Below are 18,167 nucleotides of genomic sequence, written 5' to 3' on the forward strand. Positions count from 1 at the left end.
CAAGTAGCTGAGATTACAGGCATTCACCACCCTCATATCCTGTTTCTGAGACAAGGTCTTCATATCTAAGGCTGGCTGATCCTGCGGCTTCTGTTTCCCAAGTGCTAGGACTGCAGGCATGAATCACCGTGTTTTAATGTAGCAGGAAAATAGTATTTTTTTTTTCAGTCATTTGAAAGTGTAAAACCATTCTTAGTTTGTGAACCACCTAATTTGGACTATGGGCTTGCTAATGCCTGGATTAGAACAACAGAATCCAAAAAAAAAACCAACCAAAAATAATAGCCTCCATTAAAATAATGAAGAGTGATAAATACACACACACACAGAGTACACTTTATAAATGTGTGGACAGAAATGATGTATTCAATGAGTACAGACATGTGTGTGAATACTGGGGTAGATACCAAAACACTTGGAGACATTATAAGATGATTTGAATACCATTATGGTGGCATGGCCGTAATCACAGCATTCAGCTGACTGAGGCAAGATAATTGTGAGTTTGAAGCCAGCCTGGGCTACTAAGACCGTGTCTCAAGAAGGAAGACAAACAACTGGGCATGGTGGCTCAAGCCCAGAATTTTAAGCTACTTGGTATGTGGAGTCTGAAGAGTTGAGGTTCGAGGACATCCCAGACTAACAACAGAAAAGAAAGAAAAAAAGCATTTACAAGACTAACTTGACTAGAGTATAGCCAACCCCCCAAATGGGCTGGTGGAGTGGTTCAAGCAACAGAGTGCTTGCTAGCAAACAAACATTAACAGAAAGACCAAAAGACACAGAAAAGAAACAAAAGAAAAACAAATACAACGAGTAACCAGGACCACAGTGGTAGTATGTGTTTAGAACTCTTGGTACCATATGGTACTCATCAGCCACAACACAGAATGCAGAACTGTGTCTTCAGCCCCTGGGGATTCCAGGAGGTAAGTGAACTTGAAACTGTTACCAGACAACTTTTTTCTTCATTGGTCTTCAGTAGGTTGAGGTTTTGTTTGTAACCTGCTTATTGAGTTTCAAATTAAACAAAACAAATGTGCCCTAACATTGTTGGGCCTTGAAGCCTAGAAAAAGCTTCTATGTATGACCTGTTGCTTGGATTATTCTTCTCCTCATTGACTGCTACTCCACCCTTAGGAGCGATTCATTTAATAAACATCAGTAATGGATACAAATGGTCCTAGGAAATTTCAGCAAAATTACCAAGTAATCAGGGAACATGAATTTTCTTTTCCCGAGTCTGAGTCTGGATTCTACATGTTAGAAACAAGTTTACATATACATATACATAGTATATATGTAATATAATATAGGTAATATATAATATATATTCATTTGCCTTGAAGAATCTTCTTTAGTTCTGAGAGCCATCAACCCATTCCTTAGGAAAACAGGACTGGAAAGAAAACTAACCAACCGGCTTTTCCAGGCAGTCCTGGGGCTCCAGGAACTCCTTGGGTGCCCTTTGGACCTGGCTCTCCCTGGGGTCCACAGCCAGGTGGTCCTGCTGGTCCTTCAGGCCCTGGAGGCCCAGGGGACCCAGGATTCCCTGGAGGACCGCGGTCCCCCTTCTCTCCACTCAGGGCCTGTGACAATAGAAGGTATTTGTGTTGTGCTTCATTCTCATGTCTCCTTACCACAAATTAACTAATCACACCCCACATGTAAATACCAGCTTGAAGGAAGAAGCATTTGATGGGAACTAATATTAAAATAAGAGTGGGTTTCTGCAATATTGGAATATTATATGAACTTGAAACGATCTTGAGTCCCACTTGAATATCTTAATGATCTACCACTGAGCCACCTTCCCAGCCCTAACTTGAGATATTTTAAATGACAGAACGCTGGCTCTGGGGCTGGGGGTGTAACTCAGTGGTAGTGCACTTGCTTAGTCTGAGCAAGTCCCTGGGCTCTAGCTCTAGTGCAACAAAACAAAACAAAACAACAAACAAAAACCACTATCTCTCTTTGTTTACTACCATATTCCTGAACGATCGGCTTTCCATACATTTTTCACTTAAAATAATGAACACTTCCTCAGAAATACTTACTAAAATTTTCTCCTATTAGTCATTTTCTAAACTTCTTTATACTTCATTGATATAAATACAAACATATAATTTGTATACAAGACAGAGTATTATCAAGGTAGAACTTTAATGCACGCGTGTGTGCACACAATTCTAGGGCTTGAGCACAAGGTTTGGGAGCTGTCCCTGATCTCTTTTGCTCAAGGCTAGTGCTCTATCACCTGAGTGACAGCTCCACTTCTGGCTTTTATGTTTGTTTGGTTTTTGCTGGTTTATTGGAAGTAAAAGTCTCTTGGAATTTCCTTCCAGGGCTGGCTTTGATCTGCAATCCTCAAATCTCAGTCTCCTGAGTTACCTAGTATTACAGGGGAGAGCCACCAGCACCGAGCTGCCAACCACTTTTGGGGAGTAAATCAGCTTATATCTTAACTATGGATTTCTTAGCCATAGGGTGGATAACTTGTGAAAAACTGCTAAATACCAACCGGGTCGCCCTTAGGTCCTGGTGATCCTTTTAATCCTGGAGATCCAGGAATTCCATCCAAGCCCTTTCTTCCTGGTGGTCCTCTGGGCCCAGGCTCCCCAGGGACTCCCATTTGCCCCTGGGGCTGAGGTGTTTCACCTTTTTCTCCTTTAAGTCCTGGAGCACCCAGGGCACCTGGAAATCCCTAGGGTGGTACAAAAATGCATTTGCCCTGTGCTTTGATAGTTGCCTTTGTGTTCACCTTAAAAACAGTGTCAACAAAAACTTTTCAATTTTAATGAACACGGACTTTTTTTTAACACACATTTTCTTTGCTTCCCAAATAAAATTTCAAGCTTTCTGTTTGTTTTACTTTGTTGTGAACCGTTCAAAATGTAAAAATATTCTGTTAGGCCCTATAATTCAGTATAATACAGACAATAATACAACTCAACACAATGAAACAGTATAATTCAGTATGATACAACAATAATCATTTCAATTAGATTTGAGTGATGGCAAATGTGAACATGCATCTCTGAATAACAATTTAAATCTACAAGTAAGACTTTTATTATAACCATCAATATAATTAATTAATGCTATATATAATTGTTCACGATCCATCATTGTAACTGCCTTGTTGAAATATAATTTACATGCTATTGAATGTATCCTTTGTAAACATAGAACTCAATGACATTTAGTAAATTTACGAAATTATTATAAAAAGCATTAAAATGTTTCCAATTTGTTCCTGGAATCCCCCTAAACCATCTGCAGTTAATCCCTGGGCCTGTCTTCAGGGAACCCATGCAGCAACTGATCTGATGGACAGCATTCATTCATTCCACAAGTGTCTTCTCTTATCAATTAAAAAGTACCTAGAATCTGCTACACAAATGGATAACCTATGTGTTGTGCACCCATAGGTCCAGCATGTTCCGTTTTTCCAAATTGAAATGAAAACTTGAATGATCCTGAAATCTTACCGGAAATCCTGGGGGACCTGCACTCCCTGGGGACCCTGGGCTTCCTTTAGCACCAGCCGGACCTTGTCCTCCTGAAAAATAATGCATTAGTAACTATGATTTCCCAAGTCTGTGTGGCCAGGGGCACTCAAGGTGTGAAGAAATTAGGACATTTTTTTTAAAAAGGAGGACAGAATGACAACTTCTATTGTAAAATATACAATGCAATAAGAGAAGAAAGGGAAAAAAACAAACAACAAATGTGAGGATGAAGGGAAATTCACATTTCCGGCATATGTGTTAGTGGGAGTGTAAATTAATGCATTCTATAAGTGTGTAAGTCAGAATGGAGGTTCCTCAAAAAAAACTAAAAATGGAACCATCATTTGATCCTGATACACCACACTTGGGCATCTACCTGAAGGCGTGTAAATTGGCATACATTAGAAATACTTGCATACACATGATTATTCTGGCACTACTCAAAATAGTCAAGCTATAGAATCACCAACAAATGAAAAGATAATGAAAATGTGGTATACATATACCGTGGAATGTTAATCGGCCAAGAAAAATGAAATCTTGCCACTTGTAGGAGGATGAATGCAAGTAGAGATCTTCATGTTAAGTGAAATAAGCCAGACTCAGATATAAGTCATCCGTTTGTGGAGCAAACTAGGTTCTCTAGCAATCTAATGCCTTTAGCAAATTTCCCAGGGTGTATGCCTTACAAAACACACATACGCACACATTTTGGACATACCTGGGATGCCTTTGAGACCATCAAACCCTGGCAATCCTGGAAGACCAGGGGGCCCTGGGATATAAGAACACTGTGTGCACACAAGGCCTGCTTCTCCTACAACAGGAGAGAGACATTGCATTAGTGATAACTTACACCAACTCTACAACAGGACTCATTATCTATGTGTTCAGTGATCTATTGCACAGACATTTTTTAATGTAGTGAAAAAACGTATAGGACATTGTATACCTTAATTAAAAACCCATGCATTGTATCTGCTTACTTTTTTTTGTTCTGACCTTTACAGTTCTTCTGAGAAGAAATTCTAAGAATCTAGCACAAAACAGCTACTATTTCTAATCTTTCTCCTTGCATACAGGATAAAACTCACCTTCTAGGGATAGTCTACGATGCAGAGTGCTGAACAACAAATGAATGGTTTTAGCTAATTCTTTGTTAACAAAGCCATCCCTGATAAGCTGCTGTTTGGGCTCACAGCGGTCTCACTGGGAGAAGATCATTGGCTCTGATGATGGGATTCTTTAACACTACAGTCCGAACAAACCTTTGGGGCCATCGACTCCTGGGATGCCGGGGGACCCCGGATGGCCTGGCGGTCCACGGTCACCAGGTGGACCTTTGCGAAAAATGACATCACCTATAAAAAGACATACAGGTAATTCTTCAGTGGTGTTTGTATCAGTTAGCAATGTGTAAGTGCTATATACATTTCCCGCCTTTTGGTATAGGAAGATGAATCTTTAGAAATGTATTGTCTACAATGGAAAGTTCTGATGGATGTTAGCCAGCCCTTCTGTTTGCACCACATAGCTGCATTTAATTTTATCCATTTTGAGGCAGTATCCCAGCTGGCCTCCTACCCCAAATCCTCGTGCCTCAGCTTCGTGAGTTTTGGAATTATATTATAGCTGTGTACAAACATGTCTGCCTTCAAATGTACCTTTTTTTTTGATACTGAGATTGTATGTCATTTTTGTCACAAAATTAACCCATGGTATCTTATTTCCTGTCATTCCAAGACTATTCTGTTACCATGTTCAAGCAAAGGGTCAAAATCTCATTGTGCACATCTATTGTGATACATTTTATCTCCCCATGCTTAGGAGATGCTAAACAGATGTTGACTGAACAATGGGTTCTGACACAGGTTGTTGGTTTTCTCCCATAACATACTTTGCTAGCCTTAAGGCAGCTATTAAGGAAGCTGTTCACCATCTTTCACAACTACTGGCTAGCCCACTCTCTCAAAATGGGACAGTATATTTTCTGAACTAAGTTTTGGTCTTGTATATCACAAGTAGATTAAAGGCAGTGAAACAACCTGGTAATAAATAATAGCTGTAACTTCCCCAAATTCAGAACAAGTTGATATAGAAAATATTTAATTTAGTTGGAACACGATATGTATGTGTCATATTATGTTTCCTTGACTACAAAAGACATGTTTGTTTTAGTGAACTTGTCTTTTAATGAACTTGTCTTTGAATGGCTGGGGTATACAGTTCAGTGATAGAAGATTTATCTAGAATAAAAAAGGCCATGGGGCTCCAAGCTGAGCTACACACACACATACACACCACTACCATTACCACCATCACTACTGACAACGAGCCCAACAACAGTAACAATAACAGAACAAAACCCATACTTGGCTAATCATCTCTAAAGAGTACTGAAACCAGTTTAATTCTTAATGTAAATTTAGATATAAACTCATACACATATGATTGCATGTACTTAACACATCTTCGTAACCATTTCACATTGAATTCAAGAAATATAACATGAAGCCTACAATGTTGCAGCTCTCATAGTAAATAATGGGCTTGAAACAGGAAATCAGACCCAGTCCCTGACCTCTGAGAACTTTGACTGTGTGTGGGAGGAAGTGATATGTACAGGCGATGGAAACATTCTAGAGCCAGGGATGAGTCCAGGTGCTGTGAAAGCCTTCTGTTGGAACTGAATTTGAAATCTGGAAGCCAAAGGACAGACAGCTGTCACTTGGGAAAGGGAAGGTGGGACACAGGCTCTAGACAGAGAGCATATAGTAGGTGCAGGCTCCTAGGTAAAGGAACATTGCAGCTCTGGGGTACAGATACCAGCCTTAAGCCTTTACCTGCTACACACGCTCCACATATTAGCCTGGCTCTCTGTAAGAAGCCAGCACTAAATCTACTTCCAGAGAGAGACCCAGAAGGCTTGAAAGTGTTACATTTTTTGACATGTAGGAAAGAAATTTAGTTTTGCTTTGTTTTTCACATGGTCCGCACCACAACTTGTCAGATTTGTTCCTGGATATCTCTTTTCACTAGTGAGATCGTTTCTCAAAATTAATATTGTGCTAAAGGACTCCACCCCCCACTAATCAGATAGTAATCGATACTAAGAGTTTTTCAGGTTTTATTTTTGGATTTTCTAGGCTTATCAACACATTTCCCACACATAGCAAATATTTCTTCCTCTTTGAAAATTGATCCACAAACAAGTCTCTTTGGAAGATGGAATATGAAACACAGGATCTCAGAACCTTCCAGGAAAGGCAAGTAAGATACCAAAGTGATTTAGATCTTCTCAAGGACTGGTTGTAACTGAGTCAACACTACATACTAAACTAAGCAGGAAAAGGAAAAGGCAAGGAGTCGCTGTGAGAACCTCGGAGTGAGCACTCAGATCCTTCAGAGCTATGGCCTCCTGCCCCGAGACCTTCTTCTGTCAAGATCTGGGATGCGCTAGTGACCAGGCAAACACAGTTAGAAGTGTGTGTGTGTGTGTGTGTGTGTGTGTGTGTGTGTGTGTGTGTGTGTGTGTGTGTGTGTGTGTGTGTGTGTTGGGGACAAGGGTTGTGGTTAGTTCTGTCCTGTGGGACAAGTCTTTGTTTCTTGGGAAAATAGTTGCTGGTAGATAAATTCCTGTCTCTCTCTTTCCCAGGATAGATTTTCCTGGGACACGTTCTTAAAGATGGCTGTAGAAGCTGGTATGTGGCCAAGGCCAACTTGAGATCCACCTGCCCTTCCCCATGGCTCTCCCCTTGTCCACGCTGCCTTCCTGCTCTGCCTTCTGCCAGGGTGGCATTTGCAAAGTCATCATTCCACCCCAGTTCTTTCCTCAGAGAGTTCTAGAATGAAAGATCACTGGAAAGATACCTCAGCCAAGCCCACACAGACCGATGACCAGCATGAGTTGTTTATTTCCCCTCATTTCCACACGTCAGTCACCAAGTGTCGTTATGTACACTTACCTGGAGGTCCTGGAGGTCCTGGTGATCCTGGGGGCCCTGGTGTCCCAGGACAGCCTGGAGACCCGGGAAGCCCCACCATGTCCTTTCCCGGGGGTCCTGTCTTCCCTTTACTTCCTTTTAAGCCTGGCCATCCAGGGGCTCCACTGGGGCCAGGCTTTGATGATCCTTGGAAATAATAATCAGTGTGGTATGTTAAACTCTCTCCTGATAAATATGTATTCATTTTCCAGTTGAAAGCAAACATCCAATGCCTATTTACAGGAGTGGCACAATTGAAAGACATACATAAAATATACAAAATAGAACATGAAAATCCCTTTCCCCCCCTTCTTTTGCAACCTTGGTAAATTAGATTGCAGTGAAACAAAGTGTGAAACATTCCATTCCCACAAGATGTATCATTACAAAACACTGACGCAGAGTTTGGGATACATTATAAACTTAACAAAATTATTACAGGGGTTGGGAAGGTGGCTCAGTGGTAGAGCGCTTGCCTTGCATGCAGGAGGCCCTGGATTCGGTTCCTTAGCACCTCTTAAGCAAAAAAGAAAAAAGCCAGAAGTGGTGCTGTGGCTCAAGTGGTAGAGTGCTAGCCTTGAGGTGAAGAGCTGAGGGACAGCTCCCAGGCCCAGAGTTCAGGCCCCACGACTGGACCCCCCAAAAAAATTATTACAGAGGTGATGTACAGAGGGATTACAATGACATGAGTCAGGTAATGAGTCCATTTCCTTTCTTACAGTGTCTTCTTCCCTCCCTCTCTCCCAGTCCCTCCCTCCTGTCTCCGCCCATGAGTTGTATAGTTCACTTTCAGCTTTACTGCTGCACTTTTCCACTTTCCTTCCCTTGGGTGCTCCCCCTAACCCTTCTGAAGATATACACTTGAATTCTCTATGCATAAGGAAAAGAAGAATCATAAAAAAGAATCATAAAACAATAAAAAAATCAAAAATTAAAAATTAAAGAGAGCTCCTTTGTTTGCTTATCTTAGAGTTTATTTATATATATTATTTTATACAACTATGAAGAGGCACTTGGGCATTACACCTTGTGTTTCTCTCCTAAAAATATCCTCTTTTGGTCTCACTGTGTGTGAATATCTTGAATCCTGTATAATTTGTCTTGTTCCAGTGTATTTTAGACCTAATTTATGCATATCAGAGGGAACATGCACTGTTTGTCTTTTTGAGATTGGCTTACTTCATTTAACATGATTTGTTCTAGTTCCATCCATTTCCCTGTGAATGACATTATTTTATTCTTGCTAATTTTATTCTTTCGAATGGATATATAAAGTTTCATTGTGTATAGGTACCACAATTTTTTGGATCCACTCTTCTATTGTGGGGCATCTGGGCTGTTTCTATATCTTGGATATTGTGAACAGTGCAGCAATGAACATGGATGTACAGGTGTCTTTATCATATCCTGGCTCATGATGTTCTGGGTAGGTGCCCAGGAGTGGTATTGTCAGGCTGTAGGGAAGATCTGTGTTTAGTTTTTTGAGGACCTGCTGTCCAGAATAGTTATACTAGTTTACGTTCCCACCATCAGTGCAGTAGGGGTCCCTGCCAATGTTTGTTGTTGTTTTAATTCACAATGTTGGCCAATCTAACTAGGATGAGATGGACTCTCGGAATTGTTTTGATTTGCATTTTCTTTATGACCAAGGGTGATGAGCATTTCTTCATGTGTTTCTTTGCTATTCTTATCTATTCTGAGAAGTCTCTCCTTAGCAATCTTGACCATTTAGTGATTGGTTTATTAGGTTTTGGAGGGATTAGGTTTCTTGAACTTCTTATATATTGGATATTAGGCCTATGTCTGATGAATTGCTAGTAAAGGTCTCCCATTCTGTTGATTGTCTTTCTAGTTTCATAAATATGTCCTTAGCTGTACAGAAGCTTTTTATTCTGATGTAGTCCCACTGGTGAAGACTCCTTATATATTGTATATCAGGCCTGTGTCTGATGAATTGTTGGTAAAGATCTCCCATTCTGTTGATTGTCTTTCTATTTTAGTAACTATGTCCTTAGCTGTGCAGAAACTTTTTTATTTTGATGTAGTCCCACTGGTCAAGTCTCTCTTATCTGTTGTGCCCCTTGGACTCTTGTCAAGGAGTTTCCACTTATACCTACAAGTTCTAATGTTTCTCCTTCTCTCTCTTGCAGTAATTTCAAAGTTTCAGGTCTGACGTTGAAGTCTGATCAACTTTGACTTGATATTAGTGCATGGTGATAAATAGGGATCCACTTTTAGTTTTCTGCATATGGATGCCAAATTTTCTCAACACCAACTATTAAAGAGGCTGTCCTTATGTATGTGTCTTTGGTTCCCTTATCAAGTATCATATAACTGTAAATGTATGGTTCTGTTTCTGGGTTTTCTAATCTGTTCCACTGATCTTCAGGTCTATTTTTTGTGCCAATACCAAGCTGTTTTTGTTTACAGCTCTGTAGTAGGGCTTGAGGTCTGGTAGTCTGGTATTGTGATAGCACCACATGTTTTCTGTTTTTTGTTTTTTGGGTTTTTCTTGCTTATAATTGCTTTGCCTATTCTAGATCTTTTGTTGTTCCATATGACTTTTTGGATTGTTTTCTCTAAGTAAAGAATGTCATTGGGATTTTGATGGGGATTGCATTGAATTTGTGTATCATTTTTGTTAGTCTGGACATTTTCACAATATTGATTTTATCTACAATCTACTTGGTCATAATATATGATTTATTGATATGTTTCTGGTGGCTAGTATTTTATTGAAGAGCTTTGTGTCTGTGTTCATCAGAGAAAGTGATTTGAGTTCTCTTTTATTGTTAGATTCTTACCTGGTTTCAGGATAAGTATGATATTGGCTTCATAGAATAAGTTTGGAATTGGCCCTTCTGTTTCTATCTCGTGGAAAAGTTTGAGGAGTATTGGTATAGTTCATCTTTAAAGGTCTTATAAAATTCAGCTGTGAGTCTGTCTGGGCCTGGGTTTTTCCTTGCTGGAAGACTTCTGATTACTTCTCAATCTTGTTGTGTATTATTGGTCTGGTTAAACGGTTTATATCTTCTTGGTTCAGTTTAGGCAATTTGTATGTCTCTAAAAATTTGTCCATTTCTGCTAGTTTTTCCTTCTTTTCTGAGTATAGGTTTTGAAAGTAATCCTTTACAATAATTTGGATTTGTTGGATTTTTTTGTAATTTTTTTGTAATGTTTCCTGTGGTTTTGAATGTCATCTCTTCTTTTCTTTGTCAATCTCACTGGTGGCCTGTCAATTTTATTGATTTCTTTTTCAAAGAACCAGCTTTTTGTTTCATTGACTAATATATAATTTTTAAAGTCTCTATTTTTATCAATTTCTGCTCTAATCTTTGCTCTCTCTCTCTCTCTCTCTTTCTCTCTCTCTGTCTAGTAGTTTGGGGTTTGGTTTGTTCTTGTTTTTCTAGCAGTTTCAGTTGCATCATGAGGTTATTTATTTGAGCTGTTTCTGTTTTATTTATGTGTGCACTTAGAGCTATAAACTTTCCTCTCAGCACTGCTTTTGTTGTATCCCAGAGGTTCCATTTTGATGTGTTTTCATTTTCATTGAACTGTAAGAACTTTCTAATTTTCTCCTTTATTTCTTCTGTGACCCGTAGTGTTTTATTCAGTCTCCTTATGCTTGAGTGATTTCTGCAATATGTTTTATTGTTGAGAAGCAGTTTATTTCCATTCTTTCCATAGGATGCAAGGAGTTATCCCAATCATCTTGTATTTGCTTAGGTTCTTTGTGTGTCCTATGATATGATCACTTTTGGAGACTGTTCCATGGGCTATTGAGAAGAATGTGAATTGGATCCTTGTTGGATGGAATTCTCATAGATATCTGTTAAGTCCATTTGGGTTATAGTTCATTTAATTCAGAGGCTTCTTTGCTTATCTTTTGTTTTGTTGACCTGCCTTTTGGGGAGAGTGGAGTTATCATGCTCTGTAAGTTCAAAAGTGTTTGGTATATTTAGGTGCTTTGTTGTTCGGTGCATAAATACTGACCACTGTGATTTCCTCTTTGTGGATCATTCCTTTTATTACTATGTAATAACTTTCCTTATCTTTTTGTACTGATTTTAATGAAAAATTTATATTACCAGTTACCAATATGGCTACTTCTGTCTTATTACAGGCTGCATTTGCATGAAAGATCTTTTCCATTCCTTCACTTCTTTGACTGTTGTGATATAAGTCTCTTTGAGGCAACAATGGTTGGATCTTGGTTTTTGATCCAATCTGCTGCTCTACTTCTTTTGGGTGGGGAATTTAGTCTGATTGTGTTTAAGGTTATTATGGAGAGATAAGTCATGTTTCCTGCCATTTTCTTGATTTCCTGTATTTTGTTTCTTTCTTCTTCCTGTACTTACTAAACTAGTCTTCTAGTGATTTCTATCTCATGTGTTTCCATGACTTTGGTTTAGTGTTCATGATTTCCTTTAATTTTTCTTTGTCATGGAAGGTTTTAGTTTCATTGTCAGTTGTGAATGATAGCTTCACTGGATGCACCAGTTTGAGTTGGCAGTTGAGACTTTTTATTTATGAGAACTCTTGAGAAAAATATTCCATATATGCCATTTGTCCCAAATGAGAAAGAAAGTTGCAATTGGACTTTATTCCTGCTAATTGTGTTAGGAATCAACAGAAGTGAGGAAGGTATTTCCTGGGAGAAACATGAGCCAAGTGGGATAAAACCTGCCTTAATCCTAAATCCGAAGGGATGTGGGATGACATAGTCGCAAATCTGCTTTGTCAACAGAAGCATTACCACCAAAAGACCGAGTTAATAGCAAGTGTAATAGCTTATCATGTCTTTTAATATTGTAAGATGAAAACTATGCTCAGAGACAGGACTCCCCTACAGTGGCTTACAAGTCTTTATTCCTTTCTGTTGGTTTAGTTTCCTTTCAAAAGAATGTGGTCCTATCATAATTAATGTGTCCGGATACACTCATTCCTGATCTTATTCTTCCTCTCTCAAAATAGTAAACATTTAAGTAACTCACACGTATGAATTAAAAACCACAAGGAATATATATATCTAAGTTTCCTTATGGAACCAAAAGATAGTCATTTTAAACAACCTAATTGCTGTAGTATCATTAATTTCTATCTCTGTGCCTCTTCAAGAATTCAGGGTTTATGCTCCAAAGTTACAGTGATGATTTCCTGTGAAAAGTACCTTACATTTAGTTAAAAACACTGAGAATTTAAGAAAGAGCATTTCTTTATCAATGTGTGCCAACCTCTGCTTCCTTTTCTACTGTAGGTTATAAAGCACAACTAAGAAGGTATGCTGTTTACCTCAATTAATGGAATATTTGTTTTACATAACCCAAGCAAGCTTGAAAGAGTTGTGAGAGAACAAGGGAAAGGGTAACATGCTGGACACGAAGGGGTAACAATGCTGTGCTCACTGCCTTACTCGTGTAACCGTAAACCCTCTATTCCTCTTTACAGTAAAATAAAATTTTAAAAAAGAAAGGAGTTACGAATTTCCTTTAAAAACTGTCTTCAAGTAGTTCTACCAAGTGGTTTCAATTCGACATGTCAATTTATATGTATAATGCATCTTGATCAATGTCAGCCCTTGCATTATTTCCCCCCCATCAATCATTTCTATTTGTACCCAGATAAACATGAACATACCAGGACTTCCAGGAACTCCAGGGGGGCCACTGGGACCTGGGAATACATAACAATAATTAATTGCTTACAGAGAGATAACATCTATTTATAGTAACAGAGGCAACAGTTTATATCTAGATTTTTATATCTAACTAACTATATATATGCTGTATATGTCATCTATATGGGCCATTTATATTTTTGTAAATTAAAAATAAACAATGAGAAGTACAATAAACAATGAGAAGTACAAGTTGTCATGTCGAAAACAAACTTTACAACTTTGGTGGGGGGGGGAGGATTGGGTAGGGGAAGGAGGCTGGGAAGGGATGTGAAGGGTAAACAAAGGAGGAGGCTACAATGCTTGATAAGAAATGTACTCACTATCTTGCCCATGTAATGTAACCCCTCTGTGCAGTATGTTCACAATTTAAAAAAATAGGATTAAGCAAAAAAAAAAATCTATCTTTGTCTGCCATTTAAATATATTGGGTTTTTTACTCCTTAAAATTTTCCTTTGAAAATCTAATAAATCTTATTTCTGTTCATAACTTGTCTTAGACCAATGATTCTCTTTGGTTGGTTGGTGTGTGTTGGCGATACTGCATTCTAACCACTGAGTCATGTTTCCATCTCTATTCTTCTGCTCGTGGTTTTCAAGATACTGTCCTGCTTCCTGCAAGGTTGCATGCCTGGGCAGGATCCACCCACATCAGGCTTCTTGGTAGCTAGATAAGTGTGTATACCACCTATCCAGCTCTTCATTGAGAAAGTGTCTTGAGAACATTTCTGCCTGGGATGACCTCAAATCAAGATTCAACAATCTCAGCATCCTACGTACTTAGGGTTACACAGGCAAGCCACTGGTACCAGCTGCTTGGTTGAGCTTTTAAGAAAGGATTTCATTGTATAACCCTGGTTGGTCTTGAACTTACTGTCCTCTTGAGAGGATACCCTCTCTCCACCTGTAGATATTACAGATATGTACCACCAAGTCTGGGTTTCCCTCCCTCTCTGGAACTTAGGGCCTTGCCCATAGTGCTCTACCACTGAGCTCCATTCTCATCCCTTTAGATCAGTGATTCTCAATCCTGGCTGTGCATTAGAAGAATTTAGGAATTGTTACAGTCTACCAGTGTTCAGGACATTCCTCCAGAAAAATAAAACCATAATCTCAAACATGGAACCTTAATGAGGCCATTTGTGAGAATTTCCCATAAGTCAGGTATGAAACTTACTGCCTAAGAATGTTTAGATCCAGAAACAATGATGACATACGTGTACATGTAGTGTGAACTTACAGTGTTTGGACATATCAGTTCCAGAGTGAGGAGAATAGGGCTTCCACTCTACAATCATAGTTACTAGTGTGGGAACACTCAATTTATATCTTTTCAGGGCCTCTGTTTTCTCTTTTGTAATCCTGCTAAGATTGTTGATTTCTTGTGATCTTGTTCCCTGTCCAGAGTAGTGTCTTCTTACCAACTTGAATGTCATCCTTTCATATGCAGTGTCTATGCTATGCCACTTACAAAATTTTAGTATAAAACTATGAAAATGAGGAGATGGCAAAATACACCACCACTAATCAAACATAGGAGACTTGTCTTTTCTCTCTCTACTCTGACAGTCCTAAAATTACAAGCACATGGTATCAATTACCTTAAAATAAAGACACAACAGTGATCACCAAAGGCTTCAGGAAGAAATTATCCTCACCTGGTAGGCCACGAACTCCTTTGGGCCCTGGGGGCCCTGGAATTCCTGCATCTCCCTTTTGCCAGTAAGTGTCATAATATTCTGTCTTAAAGGAGAAGGAAATGAATAAAGAAGAAGACTATCCCTTGTTCACCAAGTACAATTACTTCAATTTCTTCATTTTGTCCAAAACAAGCAATTTACTTACTTTCTTGAATCTACAGATTTATACATTATCAGGAAGGTGGTAGACATGGATAAATTTAAAGACAAAGCTGATATTACTGAAATCATCATATATTTCATAGGTTTTAAACTGGAAGTACATTTCATAATACAGCCCAGTTTACATATGAGTATGTACACATTGACACTTATAGATATCTCTGTTTGCATGCTTATGTATATAGAAAAGTTAAACGTTTGTGAAATGGCTTTATGAAATGTGAACAACTCTGATATTTTAATTCCATTCTATTTGGCTGTTTTCAAATACTGATCTTGAGGGACTAAATTTAATTCAAAATACAGTGAATGCCATTTTTTATAACTTAGGGATTCTATTGGCCTAGAAGAATTAAGGGATATTGCTTCTGTGATGCTCAGTGGATCAATTACTGGTTTTAACTATTTACTTTCTGAGCAGAATTTCTCTTCAATTTATAAAGGACTGCAAAACAGGGTTGAATTAGGATTGAATGTAAGAATACATAGTAAGCTAGGAATGCTAAGAATTCCTCTACAGTAAAATGTAAATAAATTTTGCGTAGAAGTCAAAGCACTCTCTCTCTCTCTCTGTCTCTCTCTCTCTTTCTGTATCTATCAGCTATCGATTTTTGTGCTAGTCCTAGGCCTTGAACTCTGAGCTTCTTTTCCTGAAGACTAATACTCTACCACTCGAGTCACAGCTCCACTTCCAGCTTTTTTTGGTAGTTTATTGAAGATTAGAGTCTCATGGACTTTCCTAGCTGGGCTAGTATTATGAAATGTACTTCCAGTTCAAAGCCAGTTTTGAACCTTGATCCTTAGGTCTCAGCTTCCTGAGTGCCTAGAAGTACAGGTGTGAGCCACAGACACCTAACTCAGTGCATTTATTTTGGATGACACTGGTGCAGATGAAATTATGAAAATTTTGCTTTTTTTGTTTGACTGGTTATATTTTTGAGACAGAGTCTCACTATGTAACCTAAGTTAGCCTTAAATTACAGAACTACATCTCCATGCTTGCCTTTATTTTTTTAAGACTTTGTTTTGTTTTTCATATGATGCATAGGCTAATTATTTTGCCGACTTGTAAAAAGATGAGGAATCAAGAGCCTTGTGGTTAATCATTGTATATAAACAAACAAAAGCCTCCATCAAAAAATCTATAATGGCAGGTGTGCACTTACCAGGTGTTGGGCTTTGAATAGCTCATTTAATTTTCCTGATAACTCCCTAAAGCTTTTTGAAATTATCTGTAGTTCCATTACTTGGGGACCCATTATTTGGGGGACCCACCTTTATTTACTAAAATTCAGTTACTCAGCTTGGGGTTGTAAAACCGCATCTTTAACAAGATGACCCTTCTCCATGACTCTTGCCTTGTACAATTTCCAGTTTGCACAATCAGACGTAGCAGCCTTGCTTAGCACCGTGAGACTCCCTGCTGTTAGACAGGAATGGAGCAGATGCTAGGATTCAGAGACTAAGGTCCCTTCATTCTTCTTCTAGGGCCATGGAACAGAGAATGTGGCCTGATGGCAATGGGGCATGCCAGGTGTTACTGTGCTGAGGAGGAGAGTACCATCTGCTGCCATAGAACTTGGGCTGAGATGATTGTTTTTTTACCTTGCAAGAAACCTCTGGCTGTATATGTATGAGTCAAGCGGAAAAAGTCAGATAATGTGATGTTAGGAAAATGAGCCCTTAGATAGGTATTTTAATGTTTTTTTTTTCTTTCTTTCATGCATGTGTTTCTAACGCATTTATAAGATTATTTCTTTGTTGCTTTGTATGTCCCTCCCCCACAGTATAATCCCCGCTTTCAATATATTTGATGTCAGTATAACTTGTGGAGGAGAAGGGGAAAAACAAGTCGTTTAAGGATTCAGGTGGACCTGTTGCAACAATGAGAAGTACAAATTGTCATGTCAAAAACGAGCTTTACAATGTCGGTGGGGGAAGAAGGGGGGGAAGGATTGGGTGGGGGGGAGGGGGGAGGCTGGGAAGGGAGGTGAAGGGTAAACAAAGGAGGAAGCTGCAATCCTTGGTAAGAAATGTATGCATTATCCTGCCCATGTAATTGTAACCCCTCTGTACAGTATGTTCACAAATAAAATAAAATTAAAAAAAAAAAAAGAAACCTCTGGCTGAACTTCTGCTTCCTGAAAGCTCTAGTTATAACTGGGTACAGGCAGGGGAGAGGGGAGCTGTCCCTTTCATTCTTAGGCACCCCTGCTGTCTTTAGGAACAGCCCTCCAAGGATACAGGATTGCCTTGGGACAGTATGCTTATGCCAAGCCAAGCTTACCTTTTCCAGAATCTGAGGGAGGCATTACTAGTGCATCCCAGGCACCAAAAAGAATGAACTAGGAATATCTATCCATTGCCAAGCAGACACATGATTGACAGCAGCTAATTTTGCTTGTTTGTTTTTTGCTCTGGTTTGATAAAAAGTTGAATGCTATCATGTCCGTCACAAGAATTGAGAAACCCTGATTCAAAACTCCTGCAGAACTTTGAAAGGCTTAACCTATTATGACATGAGTTTCATTTCTAGTTACACTTACTGGACCACGAAATCCTGGAGGGCCTGGGTCTCCTTTCCATCCCTATAGTGAAAGACAGTTACACATTACAAACACATAACCCAAGAGCCTCTGGTATATATGAGAATATAAATACATGTGAATATAAATGTAGATTTATTTACGTTTAAAAGCAAAATGAAAAGTTGAGCAGTAAGTTAATGCTAAAAGCAGTGTCACTGTTTGCATAGCGTATAAATGAAAGGGGCATTCTCTATAAATTATCTCCTTGGAGAACCCTTAGGTGAGTCATGAATCCTGTCTACAAAATCATGAGGAAATGATTGTTCCTGAATTGGTCCTCCAGGTCTTTTCCACACTCCCTTCACTGAATGTTCACATGCTCCACACGTTCACATTCTCACTTAGATTCCAGGCAGAGAATTCATGCTGTGGGATATAAGAAATGTTCAGTGTCCTCCCTATACCCAACCTCCTGTGTGTTAGGAGAACATTCTAAGATTCTATGAGAAATGATATCATTGAAGGATAAACCTGGAGTTTGCGCGCATACACACACACACACACACACACACACACACACACACACACACACACACACATTTATA

General features: G+C 39.0%; 1 protein-coding gene across 4 annotated transcripts in view; it reads right to left on the reverse strand.

Moving 5' to 3' along the window:
- The window catches only part of Col4a3 (collagen type IV alpha 3 chain), a 144,272-nt gene that overhangs the window by 40,775 nt on the left and 85,330 nt on the right, over nucleotides 1–18,167 (reverse strand). For 3 of the 4 annotated variants that reach the window (XM_070015684.1, XM_070015699.1, XM_070015693.1), the window contains 9 exons: nucleotides 17,581–17,622; nucleotides 14,831–14,915; nucleotides 13,133–13,168; nucleotides 7,478–7,642; nucleotides 4,781–4,873; nucleotides 4,234–4,329; nucleotides 3,492–3,562; nucleotides 2,522–2,704; nucleotides 1,421–1,589 (listed from right to left, as the gene is read on the reverse strand). In XM_070015684.1, coding sequence (XP_069871785.1) covers nucleotides 1,421–1,589; nucleotides 2,522–2,704; nucleotides 3,492–3,562; nucleotides 4,234–4,329; nucleotides 4,781–4,873; nucleotides 7,478–7,642; nucleotides 13,133–13,168; nucleotides 14,831–14,915; nucleotides 17,581–17,622 — 940 coding nt within the window. The remainder of the gene's footprint in view (nucleotides 1–1,420; nucleotides 1,590–2,521; nucleotides 2,705–3,491; nucleotides 3,563–4,233; nucleotides 4,330–4,780; nucleotides 4,874–7,477; nucleotides 7,643–13,132; nucleotides 13,169–14,830; nucleotides 14,916–17,580; nucleotides 17,623–18,167) is intronic. The other variant, XM_070015704.1, reaches the window with a different exon arrangement.

Source organism: Dipodomys merriami, unplaced genomic scaffold (genome assembly GCF_024711535.1).
Source record: "Dipodomys merriami isolate MVZ:Mamm:240054 unplaced genomic scaffold, mDipMer1.0.p SCAF_1, whole genome shotgun sequence".
In the NCBI taxonomy this organism is placed as follows: domain Eukaryota; kingdom Metazoa; phylum Chordata; class Mammalia; order Rodentia; family Heteromyidae; genus Dipodomys; species Dipodomys merriami.